This window comes from Lepeophtheirus salmonis, chromosome 5 (genome assembly GCF_016086655.4).
Source record: "Lepeophtheirus salmonis chromosome 5, UVic_Lsal_1.4, whole genome shotgun sequence".
NCBI classification, from domain to species: domain Eukaryota; kingdom Metazoa; phylum Arthropoda; class Copepoda; order Siphonostomatoida; family Caligidae; genus Lepeophtheirus; species Lepeophtheirus salmonis.
In genome coordinates this window covers 22,854,447-22,880,351 of record NC_052135.2, presented here as the reverse complement: position 1 = coordinate 22,880,351, position 25,905 = coordinate 22,854,447, and the positions used below count along the sequence as shown (strand labels likewise).

Below are 25,905 nucleotides of genomic sequence, written 5' to 3'. Positions count from 1 at the left end.
TACCCACATTAAACCTAAATATAAGACAATATAATGAATATTATGTGAATATCAAAATTTCAATCTTGAAGAACCTTCATTCACTATTACTAACCAGTGTTGAGTATTAATGCGTTAGTTAGTAATATATTTGTTTAATAATATTACTTTTCTAGTAAATAAACATATTACTTTGCATAATAAGTAATATAACGAAATTACTTTTAATTATGAATATATTTATTAACTTATATTATTATTAACTTTCAGAGGATCTAGGCCGAAAAACAATTAATCAAGCATTTCGAAAAATTGCTAATAGAGAAAATGTAGTGAAAATTCTTTTTTGAAATGTATTTATTCACATACTTAAGCATTATTTAATGTAAGAAATCCGCCGCAATGATTGTATGTAGTAACGTAGTAGTATGTAGTAACGTTCATCTCTGAAGGGGATTTTGAAAAATAAGTAATACCATTACTCTTGATTCCATATAATATAACTATATTACTTTTCTACGGAGTAATATATAATTAGGAACTTATTACTCAACTAAGTAATATTACCCAATACTGCTACACATCCATGTGCACTCCTCAAGGAGGGTTCTATTTTATAATTTATTTTATAATATAAACGCATATATTCATGAATGGGCAGTTCCAGAGTCCTTCATAAAGTTGGGAGGAGCATGACCTAGATTACCCGCTATTATTGTTTTCTGTAATTGAGGGTTAGTCCTCCTTCTACAAAAAGGATAAAGAAGGGATTCTTCTCCGAATAATGTCTAGAGCCAAACAAAAATCATACAAATATATCAAGTTTAACAATACCACTATTATTTTTATCATCTCAATTAGAAATTTAAGAAACTTGGCTCGATTGAGTAATTAAATTTTCTGGATATATATAGACATTGCATCCAAGATTTCTTCCAAAGAGTCATACATGACTCCCTTGTTTTAATCTGTTATCATGCAAATATTACTTTAGCTGAATTAGTCGGTTCATGTAATTTTCTTCATTTTGATTATTGTAGAAAATATGTCAGAAGAAACAAAGAGAGAGAGAAAAAAAAAAGTGAATTTTTTTATGAGGAAACGGATGATAAGTAATTGCATGATAATACATTTCAAGTACTACTCTACGTACAAATTACCAGAAAGAAATGGTTGATACTGACGTCACTTCCTCTTCTTTCCTACTTAATGGATTGATGTGGTTTTTTTTTAAATCTAAGAAAAGGTTAATCTTTTTACTAGCTCTTGTGATTATAAATGAAGGGTTAGAGAACAAACAAAGAAAAAGCTACGGATCATATTTGTGTTTTTTTTCAAGCATCGATGTGTTATATATAAGTAACTTAAGCTATGTATGTGTACTAAAATGGACACTGATCTCCATGTACATGACCTAGGCTACAATTAAGTCTTATACATTGATTCATATAACATATATTATACATATTTATATATATATATATACACACACGTAGTAGGGTGCACGCTAAATCACTCTTTTACTAACATACGGAGTTGGAAGGAGTCGGCTTGTGGACTAAAACTAAGGTAGCTTCATGTTGTAGTAGAATGAAATGTTAATATCATATCAATATTATACAACTAGAAGCAAGCGGCCGGCATATGTATTATCTATGCCTTTTTTCTTATTCTTTTTGTTACAAAATATTACTCCCGCTGCTTGTTCAGTAGTAGTTCGTTGCTAAAGCTGGTCCATGTGCCATGATCAATTATGAATTAGGGATTTAATATTTTAGAGTTTTACTTACATAACGCATTTTCATTTTAGTCCATAATCATAGGTCTAAAAAGATCTCATTCCATCATATTCAATAACCAAACATAATTTATTACGATGCGTCGATGGATAACCACACTTATTCTGTGCTACGTCAACGTAGTACACTTTATGGAGAGATTCACAGTCTCTGGTAAGTACGTAAACTCTCTATGTATATATTCAACTGCAACTCTTCTCCTAACGCCCTCTTAAATATTAATAGATTAAATTTAACATCAAACAACCAATAAATAGTAGAAAAGAAATACCAAATGTATAGTTTTAGCTTGTCCCATTTTCATGGTAGGTACCTTGCAACATGTTTTTAATAATATGTCAGTGCAAAAATACAGGGGTGTTCTTTTAATGCAATATCGTGAAGTAGTGCTTGGATCAAATAATATGAGAGTTGAATTAATAGGAGATTGAACCAAGTATTGCGTCTATTTTTTTATTTAAAAAACATCGTAGGTCACTGATTAATGAGTGATGGATCGAGGTTTACAACCCATTTTCTTTTAGTAAAATACCCACAGTCCTTGCTGTTTGCAGATTTTATTAATCCTGTTAGTATCAATTTGTTTTTGGGTTTTTGCTTCGGATTATGTCAAATATGTACACACTATTTATCCTCATTGTTTGATAGTAATTGTAAGAATGCAATCATGCAAAAATGAAAGTAGATTTAATGACATTTTATAATAAAATGTGCATGTTAAATCCCCCTAAATCATATGTATGTGTCAATATCTTAACTAATGTTAAGACACCTAATAATGAAGTGAACTAAAAATTAGTCATTTCTTCATCGTACGATTCAAGATGTTTGTGTTATAGTCCAAGTTACGCAAAATCTTGTTTCCTCCATTCATACTTTCCATGTGTGGTGTAGTGTCTCATTATATATACATACATACATATTAGTGTTGAGTTTCGGTCAGAAAATCGTGGATCGGTCTGAGACACAATGATTTTTAGTGACTGAACTAGTTCGGTCCTTTAAAGAAGCTCTCAGAAAAAAAACTCGTTCTAGATCCGTCCCAAATAAAAATACGGTCTAGATAGTTCTCATTTAAATTTCTGTCTTAACTATTCTTAAGATGAATTGTTATGAGGACGTCATTAGTGTTTCAAAATTGTGAACATCAATATAGAATGACGTCATATGAAGTTTTATAATTCATATTTGTATAACTCATAAATCAGGATATGGAGAAAATTGGTCCATTGATTGAGAGTTCCATAGTCTGCAAACAGTTTTGTATTAAAAACTTAGAGAACTAAAATAATTTTGTTGTCGAATCAATTGTAGTGAACGGAATCTGTAAATCAAAATTTTATAAAGATCATTCAGGCTTATTCGTTTTACCTTTATTTTCTATTTTTTTATTATTATTATTTTCCAAAGTCTTATACTTAACATAAGAAAGAAAGAAATCAGTTCATAATTTACTGTATGTAGTTATGTTACTCAGATTACATGGGTATTGACTTCAGTTCACTCAGACTTTTAATACTGCTTGTCATTGTGTACTTTATTACATTTATGTATATTATTAGTAATAATTACTAATGTTGGGTTTCGGTCTAATAATCATAGACCGGTCTGAGACCGATGTCATTTTAGAAGGCTGGACTAATTATATCCTTTAAAAAGTTTGGAAAGGAACGGTATTATAGAAAAAAGTCAGTCTAGATCGGTCCTAAAGAAAAATAGGTCTAAGTTAAAATTCATTCTAGACAAATTCTATAAATTGTTAATGGCGTAATGTATGTTTCAAAATTGTGTACATGTGCACAATAACGTTATATGAGGTTAAATGTGTTGGATAAATCATATTTTTACAACTCATAATTCAGCTTATTGGGAAAAAATCGGTCAACATATTGAGACCGAAAAAATCGACCTGTGATTTGAAAACGATTAAATTTCGATCTAAGTTCTTAGATAGCGATCTGGAAAGAAATATCGGTACAGATGGTTCTAATAATAATCCCTTAAGAACCGATCTGAGAAAAAGTTTGGGTCTTGACTAAGTCTCAACACTAATAATTACTAAAATAATCACAAAAAATATGTCATGACATATTTTTTGTGATTATTTTAATCTTTAGTCAATTAAAGCTTTGGATACAAATTTTGTTGGATGGGTTAAGATACCCAAGAATTTAGCTATACTTTAGAACTTTATTTGACTTAAGACCTACATTAGCCCCTATATGACCCATTTCAAATGTATTAATTTTCCATTCCTTTATTGTGACGATGAATTTCAGCTACTTTAAGTGCAATATGCAAAACACCCAAAGGAATAATAAAAATATTTTTTTGGTAGAAATTGTGGACAATTCGTAGAAGAATACAAGTGTAATCCACACTCAATTTAAGAAAAGTCATTCTAGCTTGTTTTTGTTGTTCACGGGTCACATATTTAGAAGGGAAAAAATTGGCACATACATGATCAGGAGAGCGAGCCTGTATTTGAATCACTTTAAGGTCTTTTTTCGATTATGGTGTTGAAGTTCAATTAGAATTCAATATGTATTCACTTATTCCACTCTATACATTTTTGTTCTATACTGCTCATGAAGTAATAAATCAATTGTACTGCATTTATTTATGGGGAATATTTTTTAAATAGCATATGTATGAGGTTTGTGAACACAAAAGCAAGCTAGGATGATTACTCCTTATAAATCTGTCTGGGTTACATATTTTTATTCTTCAACTAATTGATTAATTATCTTCAATATACATTAATAAAATAATTCGGATTAATCCTGGGTGTACGCCGCAAATTGCACTTAAATGTCCTTCAGTCGTAATGTACAACAATGCATTACCTCGCTCACACAAAAATATACAGTATATTTTGTCCTGCTGATGTTTCTTCTTCTAGTCTTCTAATCAGTGTTCTGAACCAATTAGTTCTAATACTATCTGGATGAACATAAGCTCCGATCACTCAACCTGTTCTGTTAAAAAACATCATTTTACCTTTCAACATAAATCTACTTTGATTTTGAGTAGTATAAATTAAGTAAATCCATCATTTTTGGCTCAAAAACAATTTTTTAGTATTTCAAATATCCTACCAAATTAGAAGAGTCGCTTAAAATACCACGTGATGTTAATATAGAATTAAAACTACTCACCACAAATTTTATGGCCTTATAATTGTACAAATTTCATATGAGTTCACTACGTAGAATTTATCATCAAAAAGGATGTTTTCCTCACAACAGGTTGCTTGTTTTGAATGTTGATTGATTGAATTAAAATTATATATTGTTATTTAAGCTGCAAAAATTCCTAGCAATTATTGAATAATAGTTCTAAATTTGGTAAGAAATTGGCTAACTACCAACGGATTTTGGGTTTTATCTCCTGTTGCTTTTCGGATGAAAGGTTGTGTGATAAAATAAAGGTAACGATGAGACAAATTGAATTTCCTATTCGTAAGGACACATCCGAGCCAAAAAAAAGTTTTCTAAATCAAATGAAGGCTCTAGTATAGTGGTTCCTAACCTTTTTTTTTCACTCGCAATCCTTCATAAATGTTTGAAAAGCAAAGGAAACGGCCATTCCACGCATGACTCATAAATTTGCATAAAACATATACGGGAGAGTGAGGATACATGTCATAATTTTTTTTTTTTTATACTGTTATAATTTTCATAATTTAAAAGATAATTCAACGCCCTGACAACATGACATAGGTGGCTACCTAAGAAAAATAATTCCAAATTATTTATGTTGTGGTACAATAATTGATAGCCATTTATTGGGTTTTCGAAATTAACCAAAAGTAGGATACTTGATACATCAGAAGGAAACATGTAAAAACTGTAATTTATTATATTCAAGCATTTATTTTACTTTTTATTACAGTTTGTCATCATAAAGTAAATACTTACAATTACATATATAAGATAAACAAATAAAACATTTACAGAAATAGAGCATAGTTACTAATAGAATTTAAAAAAATATCATTTCTTTTACTATTTACTTGGATTGATAATAAAAAGTAAAACATGAAATTACACAAAAAACCAAAACATAATTAAATATATATATATAGTACGAGTATATATAAAAAAAAATTGGGCGTAACAAGTCTTCTCCATAGTATTGTAATCAGAATAAATGATGTGAACTGAATATTGAAACTAATAATATATTACAAGTATGTTAATTATTTTAACAACATGCTTGATTATGACATTTAATCAAATTAAATTAAAATCTCATATTTTATAATAAAAATAATCTCAACTAACACTTACCTAAAATGTTTACTTTTTGTATCAAAAATTTCAATGTCGAAATTGTCTAATATTGTAAGCATTAGGCAACCCGGCTTTTATATAGATTTGATAAACAAAAGAAGACATTCAATTGTATAAGAATATGGTTGTTTGATAACTTTAGATTTCAAATTTATTGGCAGTGTAACATGTCTCTTCCTTAACAAGTATCCTCCCTCTCCCCTAAGTGAATGTAAAATAGCAAAATATAATTGGTGATATAGGATTAATATGATCCCAATCCCATCTAGAAATCTATATGACCCATAAACAAAGTATTTATGACCCACCGATTAGTAACCCCTGTTCTAGAGTCTAAATTATATTTAAGATTTCTAGGTCCATTACATAATTTTAAAAGTAAACCCTATAATAGACCAAATTATCCCTATGAAATATTGGGTCGTTTATTTATATTATTGGTATTTTTTCATTTCCTCTTTTTTGTTGAATATTGCATTTGTGTGTACGCACCACAATTGTATTTTAGCATTTAAAACAGTTTTAATAGAATGATTTTAGAATAAAAGAATGGTTATTTTTAAATGATAGATAATAATGAGATGTTCTTTAATAACCGCTAATGTGATTAAATGATTAGCATCCCATTTTCAAGGGATTCAATTTTTATTCTATATGAATCAATAAGCAAATTCAAATATTAAACACTTTAATATGGAGAGAATTACTTCAATAAATATCATAGCAAACTAATTTATAGTAGGAGAGCATAATGTAACGATCAAGGAATGTACACTAGAAATTGCAACTTTGTATTAATCTCAAAAACTTTTTATAGTGCAATTTGTGACCTATAAGGGCTGTTATTATTAGAATACATCTCGATTTATAATATGTCTTTGATCAATTGAAGATTAATAGAATGCACCATGGATAAGAAGGAGCTTATACATAATATGTATCTATGTATTGTATATCCATATCTGCAATCCGAAACTTGTTCAAGAATGTACTTATCAGTAGTATCTAAAAGCATGGTCAATATTGATGTAGTCTATTGAAATCAATGACAAATATTTGTTTATGGATTTATCAAGATAAATCAAAATGATTTTTACATGCATCTATGCTTTATATTACTTTCAAAATATAAGAATATTTGAAATTCAGAGCTCATTACTTTTTAAATAACCTTCATTTTTGTTTTAAAGTAGATCCCATTTTCTTAAACTTTCATTATTCGATACGTAACCTCTTTTGTTCTAAAACTTTCCAGCGGAGCGGAAAATTCTAATAATTTTAATATTAATAAACATCGCTCAGGAAATATTTTTTGGACAACCTCAGAAGGTCATAAGCATAGTCGAAAATAATATGATCTACCAGTTGCTTAAAAAAACCAAAGAATTAGCATCACCACCCTGACAATTTGAAGAATGCATGGGAGTCCAATAGCTGTCGTGACATTTAAATAACTTAGCTGCGAGTAGCTATGAGATGAAGGAAATAAACATAAATTCCACTCCGTATCTAGCATTTATATCGGCAGGAATTACAGCTATGTCGACTCTCAATTTTACTCTAAGATTAACAAGGAATTACATTTATAACTCTGCAACAAATCCTTAGTTTTACTTTTCGTCTTTCACGCACTAGTGATTACTCTATACTTATATGTCATCTCTTCAAGAAGAAAGTAATAATGATAACAGCTTTGGAAAATAAAAAAAACATTTATTCAGTTTACAACTTCAAAAAGCCACTACTCCCTTTTCCACTATCATATTATTTTCATCTATGGTCATCAGGGTAGTCAGAAGTGGAGAAAAGAGGGCATTTGCCACTTCAATAATAATTTAAATTGTATAGAAGAAAGTTTTTACCCTCCTTGTTTGAAAGCTTCCGACTGTCCTCTCAACGGAGGAACCGATTCTGGGAACTAGAGAAATATCGGAAAATTATTTACGGATGAAAAAATGACTTTTGATTTTTTTTCCAAAAAATTTAATATACAATTTTTTATTTATTTAATATTTGAAATTAAGTTAAATTTTTCAAAAAAAAAATTTCAGTAAAATTGAATATTTCAAATTTTTTTCCAAAAAAAATTAATTATCTGTGAATAGCTATGAATTTTTCTCCAAAAAAAATAATAATTACATTTTTTATTTCAATTTTTTTTTCCAAAAAAAATAGTTTTTCTTTGAATAGCTATGAACTTTTTGACAGAAAAATTAATTTTCTGTGAACACTTATAGATTTTTTAAATATTTTAAAAAAAAATTGAGTATTTGAAATTTTTATCCAAAAATATCAATTTTTTGTGAATATCTGTGAACTTTTTGTAAATTTTTTCCGCTGATTAGAAGAGAAAAAATAGAAATATCGATAGCTGACATTTAAGAATAAACTACATTTTTGTGACGGTGAGGGAACACCGTGTTAAATTAGGGTGATGTGAATCAATATTATTCAATTGAATTAAATATGAATACACATGCAAGTCTTCCACCCAGAGAAATACTTTGTTTTATTAATATAGATTTAAAATAATATAACAGTGCACATTTGAACTTTATAAGTGTAATAGTGTCAATTAGCAATTTTCTTTCTAAAAGTCAAAAATTACACTCTTAATTGGCCCACTCTTCAAAGAGTGTTCAATTATTGCATTATTCTCATTATAAGTCCTACTCTAAATTCTTCATTTAAAATTATTAATCGCATTTTTTGTTACAGCTTATACACAACACAGGGACAGCCGGTGGGGGTGGAGTGGCTGTTGTACACCTCCCCTCCGCAAATCAAATAATTTTTATTGTTTACATAATTTTTTTCCTCAAGATGAAACATTTTTGACTAGAAAATAGGGGCTAAATATATCCATATACTAATCCTGCGGACGCCTTGCATATATAAAATGAATTACTTAAATAATCCATACATATACATATTTTGTTAACAAGAAGTATTAATTGGGTCAATAATATCATTTCAAATAATAATCATGATAATTAATTATTCAAACTCAAAGTTGTACAAATTGACGTTTTGCCATGAGTCCTTGATTAATTTTTTATTATTTTAGGTGTGCTATCCAAAATCAAATCCGATTATAATCTAGAGTTTTGGCAAGGAGGATTGCTCCAAACTGGCTTTGTGGTATGCTACTGTATTTTTGCTCCTATATTTGGATACTTAGGGGACCGTTACTCCCGTAAATATATAATGATGTTTAGTGCTCTAGCATGGGGAATTTGCTCTTTGGTAGCATCCTTTACAACTGACTACACATCTTTTTTGCTCTGTAGAACTGCTGTTGGCTTTGGTGAAGCAGGCTTTTCCACAATTGCACCCACTGTTCTTGGAGATTTATTTTCTAATGAGATTCGAAGCATCGTACTCGCAGCATTTTATTTTGCAATCCCTGTTGGCAGGTGAATAAAACACAAGTGTATGTATTATATTTTTAAATCTCAGCATGAACTTTTATTTATTAGTGGTCTGGGTTATATCATTGGAGATAAAGTAGGCCAGCTAGCTGGAGATTGGAGATGGGGACTTCGTGTTACTCCCTTTCTAACTCTCATTGGAATAATTTTAATGTTTATGTTTCTCTTAGACCCAGAAAGAGGAGTTACAGAGGAGATAAAGACAAGCAAAACCAAATCTAGTACATCCCTTCTGAGTGATTTCCTATATCTTTCTCAAAATAAATCATATGTTTGTGTTACAATTGCATATACTTTTCTAACATTTGCAATTGGTGCTCTAACGTGGTGGGGCCCTTTTCTCGTTGAAGAAGCCATCAAAGTAAGAGATGAGTACGGATACGATACATCTAATGAACCAAGTATAGAGAAGTAAATTGTTAATCTACATATGTATTTATGAAAGGTTTGAATCTTTAACAATATTCTTTTTTACTTAGTGTGCCATTCTATTTTGGAATTGTTATGGTTGTTGCTGGGATCTCAGGATTAGTTCTTGGCTCATTCCTTTCTATTAAGCTTCGCAATCGTTTTCCTCGAATTGATCCAATTATTTGCGGCACAGGTCTTCTTTTATCATGTCCATTCTTACTCTGTGGTATAGCGTTTAGTTTGAATGGCATCAATCAGACCTATGCCTTGATATTTCTTGGTCAAACATTTTTAAACACTAACTGGGCAATCACTGTGGATATGTCCATGGTAAGCTTATTTTTATATGGATTTTGGTCAAATTATTGACTTGTTTTTGTTTAGTATGTAGTTTTACCGACAGTGAGATCTACAGCCGAAGGGTTTCAGTTGATGGCTACACACGCTTTAGGAGAAGCTGGTAGTCCATATCTAATTGGCCTATTAACTGATTATATCCGAACGACAAATGAAAATACAACAACGCTTAACCCAGAAAGTAAATTACTATATATTCTTTTAATTAATTTGTTTTTAATAATGTTATGTCTTCTAAACAGTTCCACAAAACTCCACAATATCTGACATTGAGAATTCCTTCTATTCCTTACAAACCTCCATCTACCTCACAATTATATCTTGTATCTTAAGTGGAATATTCTTCTTATTTACGGTATTTTTCATCGTGAAAGATAAGAAAAATGTCGAGGATCAGTTGAAGAAAGAGGCTGAGCTTTCACTCTCTGTGATCACATAAAAATACACTAAGAATAATTTTAATATTTTTGAATACAACCAGGAACTTTTACTTGATATTTTACCATTCATGCCAAATCTTTGAAGAAATATTTTATATCATTTATAGTCAAATATAAAATGAATTAATTGATAATCGTACATCGATTATGTATTCTATAATATGTTCAAAACATTACTATTAAAAAATATTTCAAGTATGAGATTATTTAAAGTAGTTGGTATAGTAATATACCTACGTTTATTAATGAGATATTATTATTTAACTAATAGGTGAAATAGATAGAATATTATATTTCTTATCACGAGGCAAGTGATATCAAAAAATATATCAATAATATGCTATAGCATTATAAAGGGTATTATTTTATAATTATAAAATAATATATTACGATTCGTCTAAGATTAACGTTGTCTGAAGTTAATTCAACTTCCTCCTATTGTGCCTCTCAATTGGTATAATTTTTCATTGTATTGATATTTCTACAACCGGGTAACATCAAAATGATATTAAATCATCTCCTGTTGTTGTTTTTTCTGCAATGTACATTTTGTGTCCGTCATGTAGCAATGATTTGACTTTCACTACTTACATATTTTATAACACATTTTTTCAGTTTATTATTTGGACATATAGTTATATTTAGTTTTAAGAATAAAAAGTTACATATTTATTCAGAATAAGCATAATATCTTCAGACTTGGGTATGAAATTGTTTACTCAATTCATAAATAACAAAACTATCAAACTAAAGATTTTGCTACCTTATAAATGGCAATCCAAGCTTAATCAATGAACATTGTTTAGAAGAAAAACAATATAAGGAATATATGTCTTCGTATTTTTAAGTCCTTTCTTATTTCACTAAACACTAACCAAAAGATGAATACAATGACCACTTCTTACCAATTATAAAATAAATTTATTAGAGGAGTATGGCTACTATTTATATTTGCTATAAAATAACGATTAATTTATGATAAATACATACATGATAATTAATTATAGAAACAGATATAAATTAAATTAGAAATTCTATTAAGTATAAGAAAAATGGTTTAATTGAGTATATTATTTCGATGATACAATGTGAAATCAACAATTTATACTAAAGGAATAGAATAAATCCTTCCACATCTCACAAAAAGTTAAAACTCATTATGGTAAGCTCCCTAGGACCTAAACAAGTGTTAACTTAACAAACCATATAATTTGTAAAAAATATTTTTTTAAAGAAAATTCATTAAAAACAGGCCTGTGTTGTTTACTCATATGAGTATATTAACAACTATCATGCAGGTTGAAAATGGAAGTATTCTATCAGTCTCACATAAAAAAAGAAATTCTATAAAGAGGGGATTCAATGGTATTGAAATCCTTGAACCATAGTACATGAAAATGCTATATTAGGATGCTAAACATTAAATACTATTCAATAATACTTAGTTATAATACATTGGCACTGTGAGATGAATTCATAGAAATAGCATGTGGAAAAAACGAAATTCAAATGTTATTCTTTCTTCTTTGGCTTTTTTGGATTACGAGATCGAGATTTGGCTTTGCAGAGGGGACAAATTGGAGCATTTCGATGGATTTGTTGATGACATGAGAGACAAGACTTCATTGGAGGTGGTTGTTGTCTGAAATGATAATGAATATTTGAATGAGTGAGTGAGTGATGCAAGTGATTCAAGTTTAACTACCTATACCTAAATGGAGGTGGAACGGCTGTGGGGCCACTTGATGAATTACGTAGTTCATTAGAAGATACGGCAGAGGATCCTTTTGAGCCCATCCCGGGGAGCGGACCTAGTCCCATTGCTGAATGTTGCGCAGCTGCCGCTGCCAAAAATGGATTTGGAGGTGGAGGAGGTGCATTGCCGGCAGCAGCAGCCGCGGCGGCAGCTCTCCCTAAAGACATGAGAGAAGCAAAGGATTTGGATTCTTCCGAGTGTGGATGATGATGATGCCAGGGTTCCAGCATCATGTTTGGCATTTTGGGTTTATCCGAAATTCCCATGGATGTGAGTTTATCCTTGGAATCCGTAAGAAGATCAGGCAGTTTTTCCAGACCAAGAAGCTCAGTTCGCATCAGATCCACGTCTTGCTTGAGTGGACCGTAGTCCTCATAAATACGACGAGCGGATTCCTGAGATCCCCGACGAGCCTCTTCGGCCTGCTTCATCACGGTTTCCATCTGTAAGAAAGAAGAAAGAAGGAAAAAGGAAAGTTATAGGAAACAAGAAATCCAGAATCTAAGTCATACAGCATTGATGTCCGCGTGAATTTGTCGCAGTTCCTCTACATGAGCCATTTTCTCCTGTTGAAGAAACTCCATTTCCCGCCGATACTCCCCCAGGCACTTCTCTTCACCCTCCACACACTCAATGTCGTGAAGAAGTCGAAGTCGCAATTTCTCCAATGCAATCGTCTTATTGCGGATATCTTTTAAAGCCTCCAATTTGGCCAGAGATTGACGCTCCTCCATGGTCGTCATCCTATAATGATGGATTGGATCTTCTTTTAATGCAAGGAAACTAATAACAATCAATGGTACCGGAGAACGTTCGACCTCAGAATATGAATCAATGAACGAGAACACTGAACAAGAAACAGAAAGAAATAGCTAACTTTATTCTTTGTTATTTATAGCGATAGTTGCACTCCCAGGGAATTCCACAGAGAACGATAAGTCTCAGGCTATCACAATAAATCAATTCCTCAAAGAATAAGTGAAAAGGAGAAAAACAGCTTTTTTTATTTCTAGCTATTTTTGTTTCATCATAAAACCACTTTTAGATAAAATTTCCCAACACTGCAAAGAAAACCCTATTGCTTTGAATCTTTAGTTTAATTTAAATGCATTTTAAAAAAGTATAATGCTTCAGAAGAGCCGCTATCGCCTCTTAAATTAGATTATAAGGATGATTCAAAATTGATGTTGGTATGGTTAGGTTTTTAACTGGCTGATCTTGAGTTATTATTATAATTTTCTCAATCTTTCGGCACCATTAGGATTGTTATATTCAATATTGACATAAATTATAATATATTTTTGTAATGAAATCCCCGATTTGGTCTTCGTCTATTGACGACATCTCTGATATCCGAACTTCGGAGCATGGAGACGTTACATTTCGTGATGTGGGTTTAACATTGAAAAGTATTTCGAAAATGGACCATTGGATCAATTAGGAAACAAAACTCCTTGTTTTCATTGGTTTGATTATGAATGTGTTTCTTTTCGGCGGGATCAATCCCTAGAAATGTCTTCTTTTTCTCCATTGAGTCATGAGCCTATGTGTTAGGACATTTTGGTGCTCTGGAAAGGGAAGATAAAAAAATTTAATTCAAAATTAGTGGATGGAGAGTTTGTTTCACAACTTTTCTTTCATCATGGCTATGGGAAAATCCAGGAATCAGGGACTTTACTCTCATTGTTTGAAAAATAGGTTCACTCATAAGCAACATAAGTTAACTGGAGATCCATCTAATTACCCGTACAATCGAAATATTAATAAAAGTAGAGAAGGTATTAAACATTTTCTGGATAACCTAATGAAAGATCATGGTGTCTTTGTACCGGGAAGAGTTGCATCTCATAATGATCTTAGCAATTCATTTTCTAAGTCATTGAAATAGGGAAATTGTATATAATAAATATAAACAAATCATATTTGGATCAAGGATACGATAAATATTGCAGTTAATCAACTTTTATTCGTCATTGGAAGACTTTGTGTCCCAAATTGGATATTATGGAACGGTGAAGCGATGTTTCCCATATTTTTTATGGTCATTCTCAACAATTGCCCTCATTATTCATAGAATCTATTTAAAAACATACTTTGGTTGATTGGACATTAAATATTAATGACGGTATTAAGGGGCACATGCATCAAATCTAAAGTGAACGCAGCAATTATAATAGGAGGGTTGAATACTCCAAAAATCATCAAGAATCTATTACGTTATTAACTATATTTTTGTTGAGGCTGAATAGGTACTAATGTTTTCAGTATTTGTAGTTTTGTTCTAAAATAATTTTAGGAAACGATTAAGGAAGGCTCAAATTGTGCGATATCTCTCTTATATCATTATGGCTTTTGTAGCATAGGTTATTTGTGGTGCATTTGATGAGTTTTCTATACCCTTTTTTGTTGAAAATCATTCAAAGTTTTCGCCAGTGGACGTGCAAAAATACAGTGTTAATTGGAGGTAATTTTTGGACGAGTATTTCTTTCCTCTGAAACGAATAAAGAACTATCACATATTTTTCTCAACATAACCTTTTCTTATCTACGTTCACTTCTTCTCCTACATGTGTCACTTTATCCAAAGATTATTCATCATTTTTATCTTCACCATCTAATTTTTTGGGAGAAGATACTCCTTACACATTATCGGCTAATTTACTACAAGGTATCACTCAAAATTAAATTGTGTAATTTTATTAATTTCCAATCCACCCCTTCTCTATTATCATACTCAGCATGCTATTTTGATTTTACTTACCAACTCATTTTGATACACAAGGACTCTCACAGGAATATGCGATTGGTGTGTTCAAATCATATGGAAAAATAAAGAAAGGGTGTTTTTCATGCGAAGGGTTTGATTTGCACAGAAATAATTTGAAGAAGGAGATTAAAAAATGTGGAACTTGTAAACTTTGCAGGGAAAAATATCTTAAAAAATCCTAGAAAATATTTATATTTACGAAATACAACCGATAACCTCTGGATGGAATTAATGTACACAGTTAGTAAATATGATTTTTTTTCTTATGGAACGAAATTTTTAATAATTTGCCATTTGAAAACTTGAATTTGAATTTCTACAAAATTACTTCTACATTTCAATTTTTCAACAAATGACATTTATCCCTCGTTATCAGTGTGTACGTTTTTTTTCCTCATCATCTACGTATTCTACGTCATTTCTAACTTTGTTAAAAAATAGTAACCATTTTTCTTGATCACTGCCATATCGTTTGATATGAGGTAGTTATTATGAATTATTAAGTCAATTGTGAGGTTAATATTTTAAGGAAATCGTAGCTATTTGGTTTATGATATTTTAGATTAAGAATTTAAAAGGTGTAAAACGAATTCTACTATTATTTTTTCCATTGTTTTTTCCATTGTTTTTTTTTTTTTTTTTATTGTGATACAACAATACGAAATTTTTAGTACATACTTATGTTATTTATCTTGTAAAATATTATATTTAGTCGTTATTAATAATAAACCAAAAAAATTTTTTTTTTTTTTTAATTTACGTGTAATTTTTTAATCATTCAAGAATATACCTTTAAAGAGATGTGAATAAGTAATGCTTATTGAGTATTTAATCTAGGTGAATTTAGTTTTATACCTACAGGGTGGTTAAACTTCAATTATATTGTCATACTAAAAATATTAAGATAATCATTTCGTACATATATTTTCTAATAGTTCACAAGATATAATTTGGTAAATCTAAACCTAACATACAAACTATTTACTTAATATGATGACTCATGTTATAGTTGTGTCTAATGGTCTGAAATTTATTGTTAACTTATGAATCATTATCAGTAATAACTTTCATCTTATATAACCAAACATAAAGATTAATGAAAACTGGATTACAGTATAACTCTGCTAAAAGTAGATCAGAATATATTCTATTATTATTATAAAGTATAAAACCATTTATTCCACATGTTCCCAAAGTTTGAAATAAAATACGTTTTGACTTCATAATGTATGTTTAAGTAACAATGTGACATTATCGGGTCAGTAAATTTTTATTTTATTTTTATATTATTATTACAAATTTTCCATTAGACAGTATTCATACCTGTTTGTAAACTCTATTACTAAGTTTAGATACTCAATGAAAAGATAACATTAAAAATGTCAATTAATTGAATTCAGAGAGATAAGTTTATATTACACTTATAATGTAATGTAATTTAAGATTGATATACTTGAAATGATATGATTTAAAAAAGTGAACGTTTCAAATTTAATTGTAGTAACAGATGGACTTGATATAAATTCAATTGACGAATTTGAACAATTTTGGTGAAATTTGAGATTTTTTAATTTTTGAAATTATCTCTCAAGACTTGTTATTCCTCCATTTATAAATGAAATAATGTCACCTCTCAATATGTTCAGCTGTACCAACTATTATAGCTACATTATTTTTAGTGGGATATTTTGATAATAATTAACCCTAATTAGCGCACTCTTTAGAGTGTTAATTAAAATATTTCTATAATAGAAATTGTAGAACATTATACAAAGAATAATAAACTAACATTGACTTAATTTGACGAATAAAAATCGTATGTTGGTTTCTTGTAATTGCCACACAAATATATATTCTTTTGGTGTGCGCTTTTTTTTTTTTACTCTAGTGCAAAATAATTTGCTCAGATTCAGTCTGTAAAAATAGCCAATTGAAACTTTAACACATCATACCTTACCCATTTACAAAAATAATTTAATTTATTTTGATAGAAGTTTAACCATTAAACAATCTAATTTCAATGACATGTTTTTATAATGAAACACTTATATTATGTGCATTATACACTTTAAAATTGAAGAAAATATTATTGAGATAATTGACAATTCAATCGAACTTTAAATCAAGAAAAAAAAGTAGGTAGTTAAGAATTTTTTTTCCTTTTTTTTATTTGCATGGAGCTGACTTTTTGCTTCAGAAACACAATTTTTAGCATAGATATTGAAGAATTTTGATGCAGTTTGATCGAATAAAGTGCGGAGTAGGTGGTTATTAATACTGATTGACGAATTTTGAAACCATTTTCGTAATATAAGAAATTGATTTACTCTCGCTCATTTGCAGAAATTGGCTTGGATACATATTATGTAATAGAAGTGTACGTAATACATGTATTTGAATATATAAATGGGATTAAATTATTAATGCATATTCTGTGTCATTGAAGTGATAATTGTTTAGTGGTTAAACTTTCGATTAAAAAGTTATGCAAGAGATATGAGCTGCTTTCAAGCTTCAATTTACTGAATTTATTTGATTATGATGAGAAAATTATTTTAAACTCTCGTCAAGCACAAAAAAAAAGAGTTCGTTCCATATACATTTAAATCATTTTTCCCTTCGGTCACCCGCTACCAGCTAAAGATATATATTTTTATCCTTTCCTTTTGTTTAAAGCTTTAGCTATAAGTTATAACTAGCTTTCTCAAAATATCCAGCTAACAAGCTGTTAGCTATAACTAAATTCCATTTGTTTGTTTATTTATTTTAGAATTCTGCTGTAGCGGATAATTCCATAACCAAAGACTGAACTTAATCAAACTGATCATTTTTAATTATTAAATATTAATTTTATATTTACTTAAAAGTTAAATCGCTTAAAAATAAATAGCTCTTTTATCCTTAAAAATTGCTGATCATGTTTTCCGTGGTTTGGAGAAGAAGTTACCATTGGAAAGATTTACGACCTAATTCCAAGCATCGTGGATGGTTTAATAACAATGGTTTGGCTAAATCAGGTTATCCATCTTCCATTCTAAATCGGCAACCTGGTGTTCATGGAGATCTTCAGGAGCGTTTGGACGCTCTTAAGGCACCTCATGCATTGGCACTATCCCAACGTCAAGACATTGGATACCCTCCTGTTAAGAGCGAAGGTGCTTCTTGTATTTGTTATCAACCATAACAGGATATTAATTCATTACCATTTTATGATTCTAGATCCCACGACGAATCGTAAAAAGATGCTTGCCTGGAGGAAGGAACAGCGAAAAAATCCAGTGCTTGAAAAAGCTTCACGTGAACGTTCTCTCAATGTTGATTCTCATCTTGTTGAGAAAGACCATATTCAATACGGTGGTGCTTACAAAGATATCTTTGAAGCAGCAGAATTGTATGGAATATACGAGGATCTCTTTCCGGGAAAATTTTTCAAACCCAACACAATGCTTCGTGTAGAATTTCCTATCGGAGATGATAAGAGTCACTGTCTTCCTGTTTATAGGGGAAATATAGTCAAACCGTCCCAAGCTTCAATCCAACCAAAAGTAAGTTTTTCTGGAACTAAGTATTATACTCTAGTTATGTCGACACCAGATGGACACTTTGAAGATGAAAACCAGGAGTATGTTCATTGGATGGTGGGAAATATTCATAACGGGTCAAAGGAAGAAGTCATTCCTTACTGTAGGCCTTTTCCTCCGAAAGGAACAGGATATTTTCGTTATGTATTCGTTCTTTATGAACATGAATATAAAATTGACTTATCTCAGTTTAATCTCAAAGAAGATAATCAAATCATTGATTTGAAAAAGCGAACATTTTCTAGCTCTTACTTTTTTGAAAGTCAGAAGGACTCTGTTACACCTGTGGGATTATCATTTTTTCAGTCAGACTACGACTCGAGTCTTAGAGATTTCTATCATGATGTTCTCCAATTACCAGAACCAACCTACGAGTATGAGTTTTTACCCAGTTACGTTCGACCTTGGAGCTCAATGTTTCCTCGAAAAAAGTATAATTCTATTGTAACGCGTTTTTTTTTCTTTGCTTATATTTTGATTGTTTTATTTAGGGTAGATGGGTTTAATCTATTTTTAGACAGGCATAGAGATCCAAAAGAAATTCAAGAGGAGGTTCTAAGAAAGAAATTGATTGAGACCCATCCATTTGAGGGAGACTTACGAAAAAATAAATTTCCATTAGCTCATGCGTTTGATCCCATTGGTTCTCATCCCTATGAAGGATACTGGCCCGAGCCCACATGGCGACGTAGAGAGATCGAACGAGAAAGACTAAGGCAGGGGATCTATAAGGATATGGACTGGAAAGAGTTGGGAAAAGATCCCACGGACTCGCATGCATAGATGAAAAATTGTGAAAACCACTAAATTTAAATTTATATATATATATTACGTATTCTCTATCAAGTTATAATAATGATGTATGAGACGTTTTGAGTTGATCACTTATGTTGCTTATTAAACTGTAATACGGCAAACAAGTTTTAGTTTATGTCACTTTCCAGCTATGGATCGAATTTCACTGTATGTAATAAGTAACAAAACGGATAATCACTAACATATTAACTGTTACAAAGAAAAATATATGAAACTCCCAAAAATTATGTCATGCTCATTTATATGTCTAAACCAAATGATTTTTTTATCAAATATAAATACATATATGGGATTCTTACTTTCTTCACTTTACAGGAGCACATTATTCGATTTTTCTAAGAAGAAAAAAATCTAAATAAATCTGACAATCCAATACATAATAGGAGCAACTCTTTCGAAAGAAATTTGTGAAGGGGAAAATCAAACGAATGTATATATAAAATAAACATATTTCCGGGCGAGCAAATGAACACATGCACGGCTCTATGTAGGTAAAATAACTGTAGCTAATAAAACTGTAAGATCATCTTGTTTTCCACCAACGATATCCAGCCCATTGGCGCGAGCATTACGAGAGAATGGAGATAGGAAATATTGATCTTGAGATAATTTTCTTGCAATGAGGGCAATACTATTTGCAGTCTGTTGAATCCTTCTATGATCCGAACACCCCCAAATAGTCGCCATTTCTTGAGCTAATAATGCCTCAGGAACGTTATCAAATATACCATCGGTTGCCAACATTATAACGTCTCCATTTTGAACAGAAAATGCGTATCTATAATAATTGAAGAAGAAAAAATCCCAATGATATTGTCGTACATAAGTAAAAATTCTTACTTGTCAGCAGATTCAGGACGATCTGAAAGTACCTCAGAGGCCAATTCAGAAGGAGGTAGAGACAATTGAAATGGTGTATTAAAATGGTGCTGTTGTTCCCGAGATTTATGAATAACTTCACCATCTCGAACGATAATAAATCCCGAATCCCCAATATTTGCGGCATAAAGCATCCTATCTCGGTGAGACAGGATTATAACACAGGCTGTGGAGGATCCGATTATTTGTTGTTTCACACCACTAAACTCTTGCATCTTTTGATAACCCTGAGACAACAATTTAGCTGGCTGGTCTGAACAAATTTTACCATCCATCACAAGTCTTTCACAAGATTTCATGAGGCAGGATGAAAATTGTCCTGGATCAATGCCATATTGCCTCCAACCTCCGACACCATCTGCAACACCGATCACATCTGCAGAGTTACATTCAAAAGAATAGCTCTGAGGCTCGAATTCATCTTGATTTCCTTCGGAAAAGCTTTTAGCCTCACGTTTACGAGAATCCCAGTCATCCAAATGGCGAGTCACAAAGTAGGCATCATCTCCTATTTGTCCGTTGATGATATGATCAATGTCGTATGCATTTGACAATTTAGGAAAGCCACTAACGGCTGTTACCAATTTAGTCTCTTCTTTGCTTCTTGTTTTGAAGGATTCCCCATTAGGACGACCTACACCTGTTACGAGTGTCCTAGAAACAATACGACTCAAACATCCAATAGCATGCATGTTGGAGGATATAACTCTAAGTGAGCTTAATAGTTTTTTGTTTCCACTCGAGGCGACACAAAAAAGTAGATAATAAACCAGGCCAATGTCACATTCTTAATAATCTGTAAAGAAAATTGTGAAAATGAGAGGTATTGGATTTTTCCTTTTCTTTCATGTAATAAATTTTAAAATTTGAATTCTGATAAGCAAGTAGCATACATCTGATAAATGTTATTACACTTTTAAATATATACATTAATGCGAGTCTTTCCTTCCTTATTACTGTACAACATAATAAGACAAATAGAATAATTCCTTACAGGAACAAAATAAAAATAAGAGAGAATAGTTTTATTTCAAAAGTTGCCCTTGGAAAACAAGATAGTTAAATAATTTCGGATTTCTTGTTTGAAACTCAAACATTAGCGTAGAATAAATTCATCATACAATTAAAGAAATAAACAGTGCATTTAAAATATTGATAATACAACTAACGCATGACCTGTCAAAAAATGCACAATACTAAAGGTCCTTTCTCATTATTTATATTATGGAAAGTCCTGTAGTATCATGACTCCGATTGTAAATTATCTCATTTTCTCTCACTAATGTCAGTGAATACATTTTCTTACGGACAATATATATACATATTTATTTATTTTTTGCATTTGATAAAAGTGAGCAGGCTGAGGAAACAACGGTTTGAATATTTTCGCACGAGTGAAAAGAGAGAAAGAGACAAAAAAACAGGAGCTAAAATTGCAATTTCTTGTTGAAGTAGTATACTACAGGAAAGGAAAGAAAATGAAATGACAGAATGAAATGAAGCCTCAAGCAGAAGAAGACGGTCATGCATGTAGCACTCTGAACACGACCTCATTAAATACGCTTCTAGTAAGGAGTAGTAACCTAGTTTATGATCAAAGAACTAATAGCCTAGAGCACGTGAGTGATTCCATGTCCTTTCAATTAGCAACAAACGCTTCCCAACTTGAATTCATTCCCTTATTACGACGCATCCACAGGAAGGAAAGCTAAGAAGGATCTCATTCAAAGGAGACTGGGTTAGAAAAGGAAAAGCTTACAAGGAGAAAAAAAAAGAGTGAAATCCAGGAAAGGATTGGATTATATTAGGATTACCTCTGATCCAAAGTTTTGGTCTTCATTCAAAAAGATCCTATTGGGAATTCTTCTTTGATTTGCTAGCAGTAACTATGCTGATGGATCCTTCCTTGAAGAGAGAGGAAATGGATGATGAGGGCGAAGTGGTTGGAAGAGAGGATGATGGACTGATCTGGAGGGTGTCAATTCGTTGTAATTCAACTCTGGCCCAGTGTATAAGAGCAAAGCTGATGTTCCACTGGGAGAAGGATAACAATAACAACAAGAAGAAGGAAAAAAAAAAAAAAGAAGGAAAGAAAGAAAGAAAAGGAGGAGAGCGATCAGTGAGTTGTAGAAAATATCACAAAGAGCCAGTGTAAGATTTTCTGTAGTTGTACTATGAGCAGAGTTTCTGATTTTCTAAAGTTGTTATCATAATTAGTTCATTCTTGAGGAGAGGGCCCTAGGTTAAGTGAAAGTGGTTGTTGGACTCGGAGTAGTTGTAGTAAATAGGGAGTGAGATTTGTGTGTGAGTAGGTTTGGAGGTGATGTACGTGACTCCAAACAAGCCCAAGTCTCCCAACTCTGTTGTTGGATGTTTGTATTTCTGAAGCTGGTGAGACTGGAGAGTGAATGGAATGGACCTAGTGGATTCTCGTCTCATCTCTTGAGCCTGAGAGGAGTGGAGATTCCTATCTAAAGACTAAAAAGTAGAAAATCCAGATGAATAATTGAGGGAATTCCTGACAGGGAGATTTGTGCTATGATTAAGTTCCAAGCCCTAACTTGTGATTTGCCATGAGTGATGGGGCTCAAGAAATTAAGAACCGAATTTTGTCTGTCTGGAACCGAATCAAGTTTGGACAAGCAGCGTGGCTCTTGGATGCAGGTGACACTTCAAGCTCTTCGAGTCCCGTGACTCTCCTTGCCCGAAATTATTACATGAGTGAATCCTTCGCTCGTGACTTTGTATCCAAATTATGGTTGACGTATCGTCGAGAGTTCAAGGAATTTCGTGGAACAAAAATCAACTCCGACTGTGGATGGGGCTGTACTATTCGTTCGGGACAAATGCTTCTTGGAAATGCACTTTTACTTCTTCATCTGGGGCGACACTGGCGTTGGGAACGAAATGGAGGAGAGGATCCTCTCAAGGACTTGAAGCATCGTAATATTATTCGTCTCTTTGCGGATCAAGAGGAATCACCTTTATCTATCCACTCCCTCCTTGCTATTGCTCGAATCAATCTTAATCGCTCTCCTGGAGAATGGTTCGGTCCTTCTAGCACGTCTCACTTACTCAAATCGGCAGTTTCCAATGCAAGCACTGACGATTTACTCAAAGACTTTCGAATTTATATTGCTAACGATTGTACTATTTATAATCAAGATGTACTAAACCTCTGTTCCACTCCCACATCATGGACATCACTACTCATTCTTATACCTCTTCGTCTTGGTGGAGAAAGGCTTAATCCTATTTACATTTCATGTATCAAGTCTTTACTTGCCTCCGACGAATGTGTGGGTATCATTGGGGGAAGGCCAAAGCATTCCCTTTATTTTATTGGATTTCAAGATAACTATTTGATTCATTTAGATCCTCATTTGGTACAAGATCAAGTGGACACTAATCTCGTTCACTTTGATCTTAAAACCTTTCATTGTAACACACCTAAAAAAATGTCTGTTTTCAAAATGGATCCCTCCTGTTGTTTTGGATTTTTAATTCGAAGTAAAAAACAATTTGAGGAATGGAAACCAAACGTTACCAGACTCGCTGTACCTGACGGGATGACCTATCCTATGTTTACTATTATCGAAGGCAAAGCAGCAGATTGTGTCACCAATTTAGGGGATCTTCTTTCTCGATCCTTGAGTATGGAAAGTAATCCTGATGAAGAATTTGTTAATATTCCTCAGTCACCTTCTACAGGCCACCAATCCATTTCAGAAGATTTTGTCTTTATTTAAACTTGAATATGTTTTAACTCTATTTATATATGTATAGTCATGTTTCCTTCAGTCATAAAATCTATTGCTTTCAGTTTGTCATTTTTTTATTCGTATTTGCTTCATACTATATCAATTTTCGTAGTAACGATGAAGTAAAACGTGGATAAATCTCGGGGTTTTAAATAAAACTAATTTATTTAAATACTTGCATCCGTTGAATGATTTATTTTCCTCATTTAAGATTAGTGAGAATCTACACAAATTTACTTCCAGCTCAATCATTCTTTGATATACTTAATTTATATAGGTTATTAATAATGAATTTACGACTCTCGTGCGATACAAAAATTAGAGTGCAGTAAGATTAGGAATGTTCTAAGCTATGCCTTTCTAGACTTGATATCAAATTTCAATTGGTGTTATGAAATTAAATGAACGAATATTATAGAATTCGAGTAAAATATTCACACTAGAGATTTAAAACTAACACGTTTTGATTAAGTTTTCAAACTTTTAACTGGAGATGGTCGATAACGGTAACAGGTCAAAGATATTAATAACAATTGCATTTTTGATGACGAAAATTTATAATTTATTAGTTATGTTCTCGAGAATTGAATATCCTTTAAGTCAAGTAATAAAACTTTAATATCTTTAGAACAACATTTTATGTTAATCGATAATAAAATGGTTTCATTATTTTAATCTTCGAAATAAAATATTGAGTATTTATATTATTCGATACAATTCCTATGAACGCAGTTATATTCCGTAAGTAATAGTGAAATATATTGACAGTTTAATAAACCAAAATCCAAGAACTCTTGCATTCCATGGCTCCTTATCAAGACTATTTGAAATTTGTTTATGAACATAAATTGTTAACACTATAACTTACCAATTCTTCTAAGGAACAATTTGTATAAGTAAGGAAATAGCAAATAATATAATCGAAATCAACATAAATGGTAACTTTTAGTGCGAAACAAGACGGCACGCCTCCATACACAATTACCCTAACAAGATTATGTACCTAAAAGGTTAATTAATATTCATATTATAATACGACCATCAGCATGCAGCGACACGATGGTGCTGGAGACGACTGAAAACTCGCTAACAAAATGCACTAAGCGGGGAAAGGGAAACGGAAATTGATTAAAAGATTGCCAATCTGATCACTGATGGATACAAGACACTTTCACTTTCTAATTACAAACTTGATTAAACTAAGTCACATACTCATAACCTTACGGAAATCCACAAATATTCAGTTTACAGAAATGGCGAATTTCTAGTTTCAATAAATGCACTAACAAGACTTTTCTTTCGAAAAAAAAGTTGTTGTATTTAATTTTCAATTGTAACAAAGACAGATGTAATTTTAGATGTGGGTTGTTGGAAGAGTAATTGAACACAAACAGTGATTATTCTTTCTTCTGGGGAAGTGCAACGGTGCCTTCACGGAATCCGTTTCTATAATGTAACAAAAATATAAGCATAATTCATTTTTCTTATTATTAATCAAGCAACTTTCTTACCTAAATTTACGTCTGACGACCTTCAAGTATCTCATACGGCCAGTACCAGTGGTCTTCCTCCTTCTGGCCTTAACAGACCAGTTGTATTTACGGATCTGAGCACTGGGGTAGCCGCAAGAAGA

General features: G+C 31.6%; 5 protein-coding genes and 1 long non-coding RNA gene across 13 annotated transcripts; 4 read left to right on the top strand and 2 right to left on the bottom strand.

Annotated features, from left to right (window-relative positions):
* The first annotated feature begins 1,657 nt into the window (after positions 1-1,657).
* LOC121117635 (protein spinster) lies at positions 1,658-10,918 on the top strand. Of its 3 annotated transcripts, none has more exons than XM_040712083.2 (7): positions 1,686-1,931; positions 9,141-9,269; positions 9,364-9,489; positions 9,553-9,915; positions 9,984-10,245; positions 10,300-10,453; positions 10,515-10,918. In XM_040712083.2, the coding sequence occupies exons 2-7, from the start codon at positions 9,217-9,219 to the stop codon at positions 10,709-10,711; spliced, it is 1,155 nt and encodes a 384-aa protein (XP_040568017.1). In that variant the 5' UTR covers positions 1,686-1,931; positions 9,141-9,216; the 3' UTR covers positions 10,712-10,918. The 3 variants fall into 3 exon arrangements, with proteins under 3 accessions (XP_040568016.1, XP_040568017.1, XP_040568018.1); XM_040712084.2 differs by lacking the exon at positions 1,686-1,931 and adding an exon at positions 8,465-8,504; XM_040712082.2 differs by having other exon boundaries at positions 1,658-1,931; positions 9,141-9,489.
* Positions 10,919-11,645: 727 nt separating this feature from the next.
* LOC121117636 (zinc finger C4H2 domain-containing protein) lies at positions 11,646-13,678 on the bottom strand. Of its 4 annotated transcripts, none has more exons than XR_011780063.1 (4): positions 12,981-13,436; positions 12,424-12,911; positions 12,154-12,354; positions 11,646-12,088 (listed from the first exon to the last, which is right to left on the bottom strand). XR_011780063.1 is itself a non-coding variant. In XM_040712086.2 (3 exons), the coding sequence occupies exons 1-3, from the start codon at positions 13,209-13,211 to the stop codon at positions 12,225-12,227; spliced, it is 849 nt and encodes a 282-aa protein (XP_040568020.1). In that variant the 5' UTR covers positions 13,212-13,678; the 3' UTR covers positions 11,646-12,224. The 4 variants fall into 4 exon arrangements, 2 of the variants coding, with proteins under 2 accessions (XP_040568020.1, XP_040568019.1); XR_005864204.2 differs by having other exon boundaries at positions 12,418-12,911; positions 12,981-13,350; XM_040712086.2 differs by having other exon boundaries at positions 11,646-12,354; positions 12,981-13,678.
* Positions 13,679-13,682: 4 nt separating this feature from the next.
* On the top strand, positions 13,683-16,045 carry LOC121117637 (uncharacterized). Its single transcript, XR_005864205.2, has 3 exons — positions 13,683-14,717; positions 14,765-15,136; positions 15,207-16,045. It is a non-coding gene; the product is annotated as an uncharacterized lncRNA (long non-coding RNA).
* A 302-nt stretch (positions 16,046-16,347) lies between these two features.
* mRpL38 (mitochondrial ribosomal protein L38) lies at positions 16,348-19,924 on the top strand. 2 transcript variants are annotated; one of them, XM_040712087.2, is made up of 4 exons: positions 16,348-16,493; positions 18,006-18,390; positions 18,455-19,247; positions 19,308-19,924. In XM_040712087.2, exons 2-4 carry the CDS (start codon positions 18,153-18,155, stop codon positions 19,597-19,599), a joined length of 1,323 nt encoding a protein of 440 aa, XP_040568021.1. In that variant the 5' UTR covers positions 16,348-16,493; positions 18,006-18,152; the 3' UTR covers positions 19,600-19,924. The 2 variants fall into 2 exon arrangements, with proteins under 2 accessions (XP_040568021.1, XP_071744505.1); XM_071888404.1 differs by lacking the exon at positions 16,348-16,493 and adding an exon at positions 17,626-17,717.
* On the bottom strand, positions 19,857-22,442 carry LOC121117641 (protein phosphatase PTC7 homolog). 2 transcript variants are annotated; one of them, XM_040712090.1, is made up of 4 exons: positions 22,326-22,442; positions 22,095-22,265; positions 20,473-21,307; positions 19,857-20,410 (listed from the first exon to the last, which is right to left on the bottom strand). In XM_040712090.1, exons 3-4 carry the CDS (start codon positions 21,201-21,203, stop codon positions 20,116-20,118), a joined length of 1,026 nt encoding a protein of 341 aa, XP_040568024.1. In that variant the 5' UTR covers positions 21,204-21,307; positions 22,095-22,265; positions 22,326-22,442; the 3' UTR covers positions 19,857-20,115. The 2 variants fall into 2 exon arrangements, with proteins under 2 accessions (XP_040568024.1, XP_040568023.1); XM_040712089.2 differs by lacking the exon at positions 22,095-22,265.
* On the top strand, positions 22,436-24,333 carry LOC121117640 (cysteine protease ATG4D). The gene is made up of 2 exons (XM_071888405.1): positions 22,436-22,662; positions 22,729-24,333. Exon 2 carries the CDS (start codon positions 23,085-23,087, stop codon positions 24,258-24,260), a length of 1,176 nt encoding a protein of 391 aa, XP_071744506.1. The 5' UTR covers positions 22,436-22,662; positions 22,729-23,084; the 3' UTR covers positions 24,261-24,333.
* Positions 24,334-25,905: the final 1,572 nt, after the last annotated feature.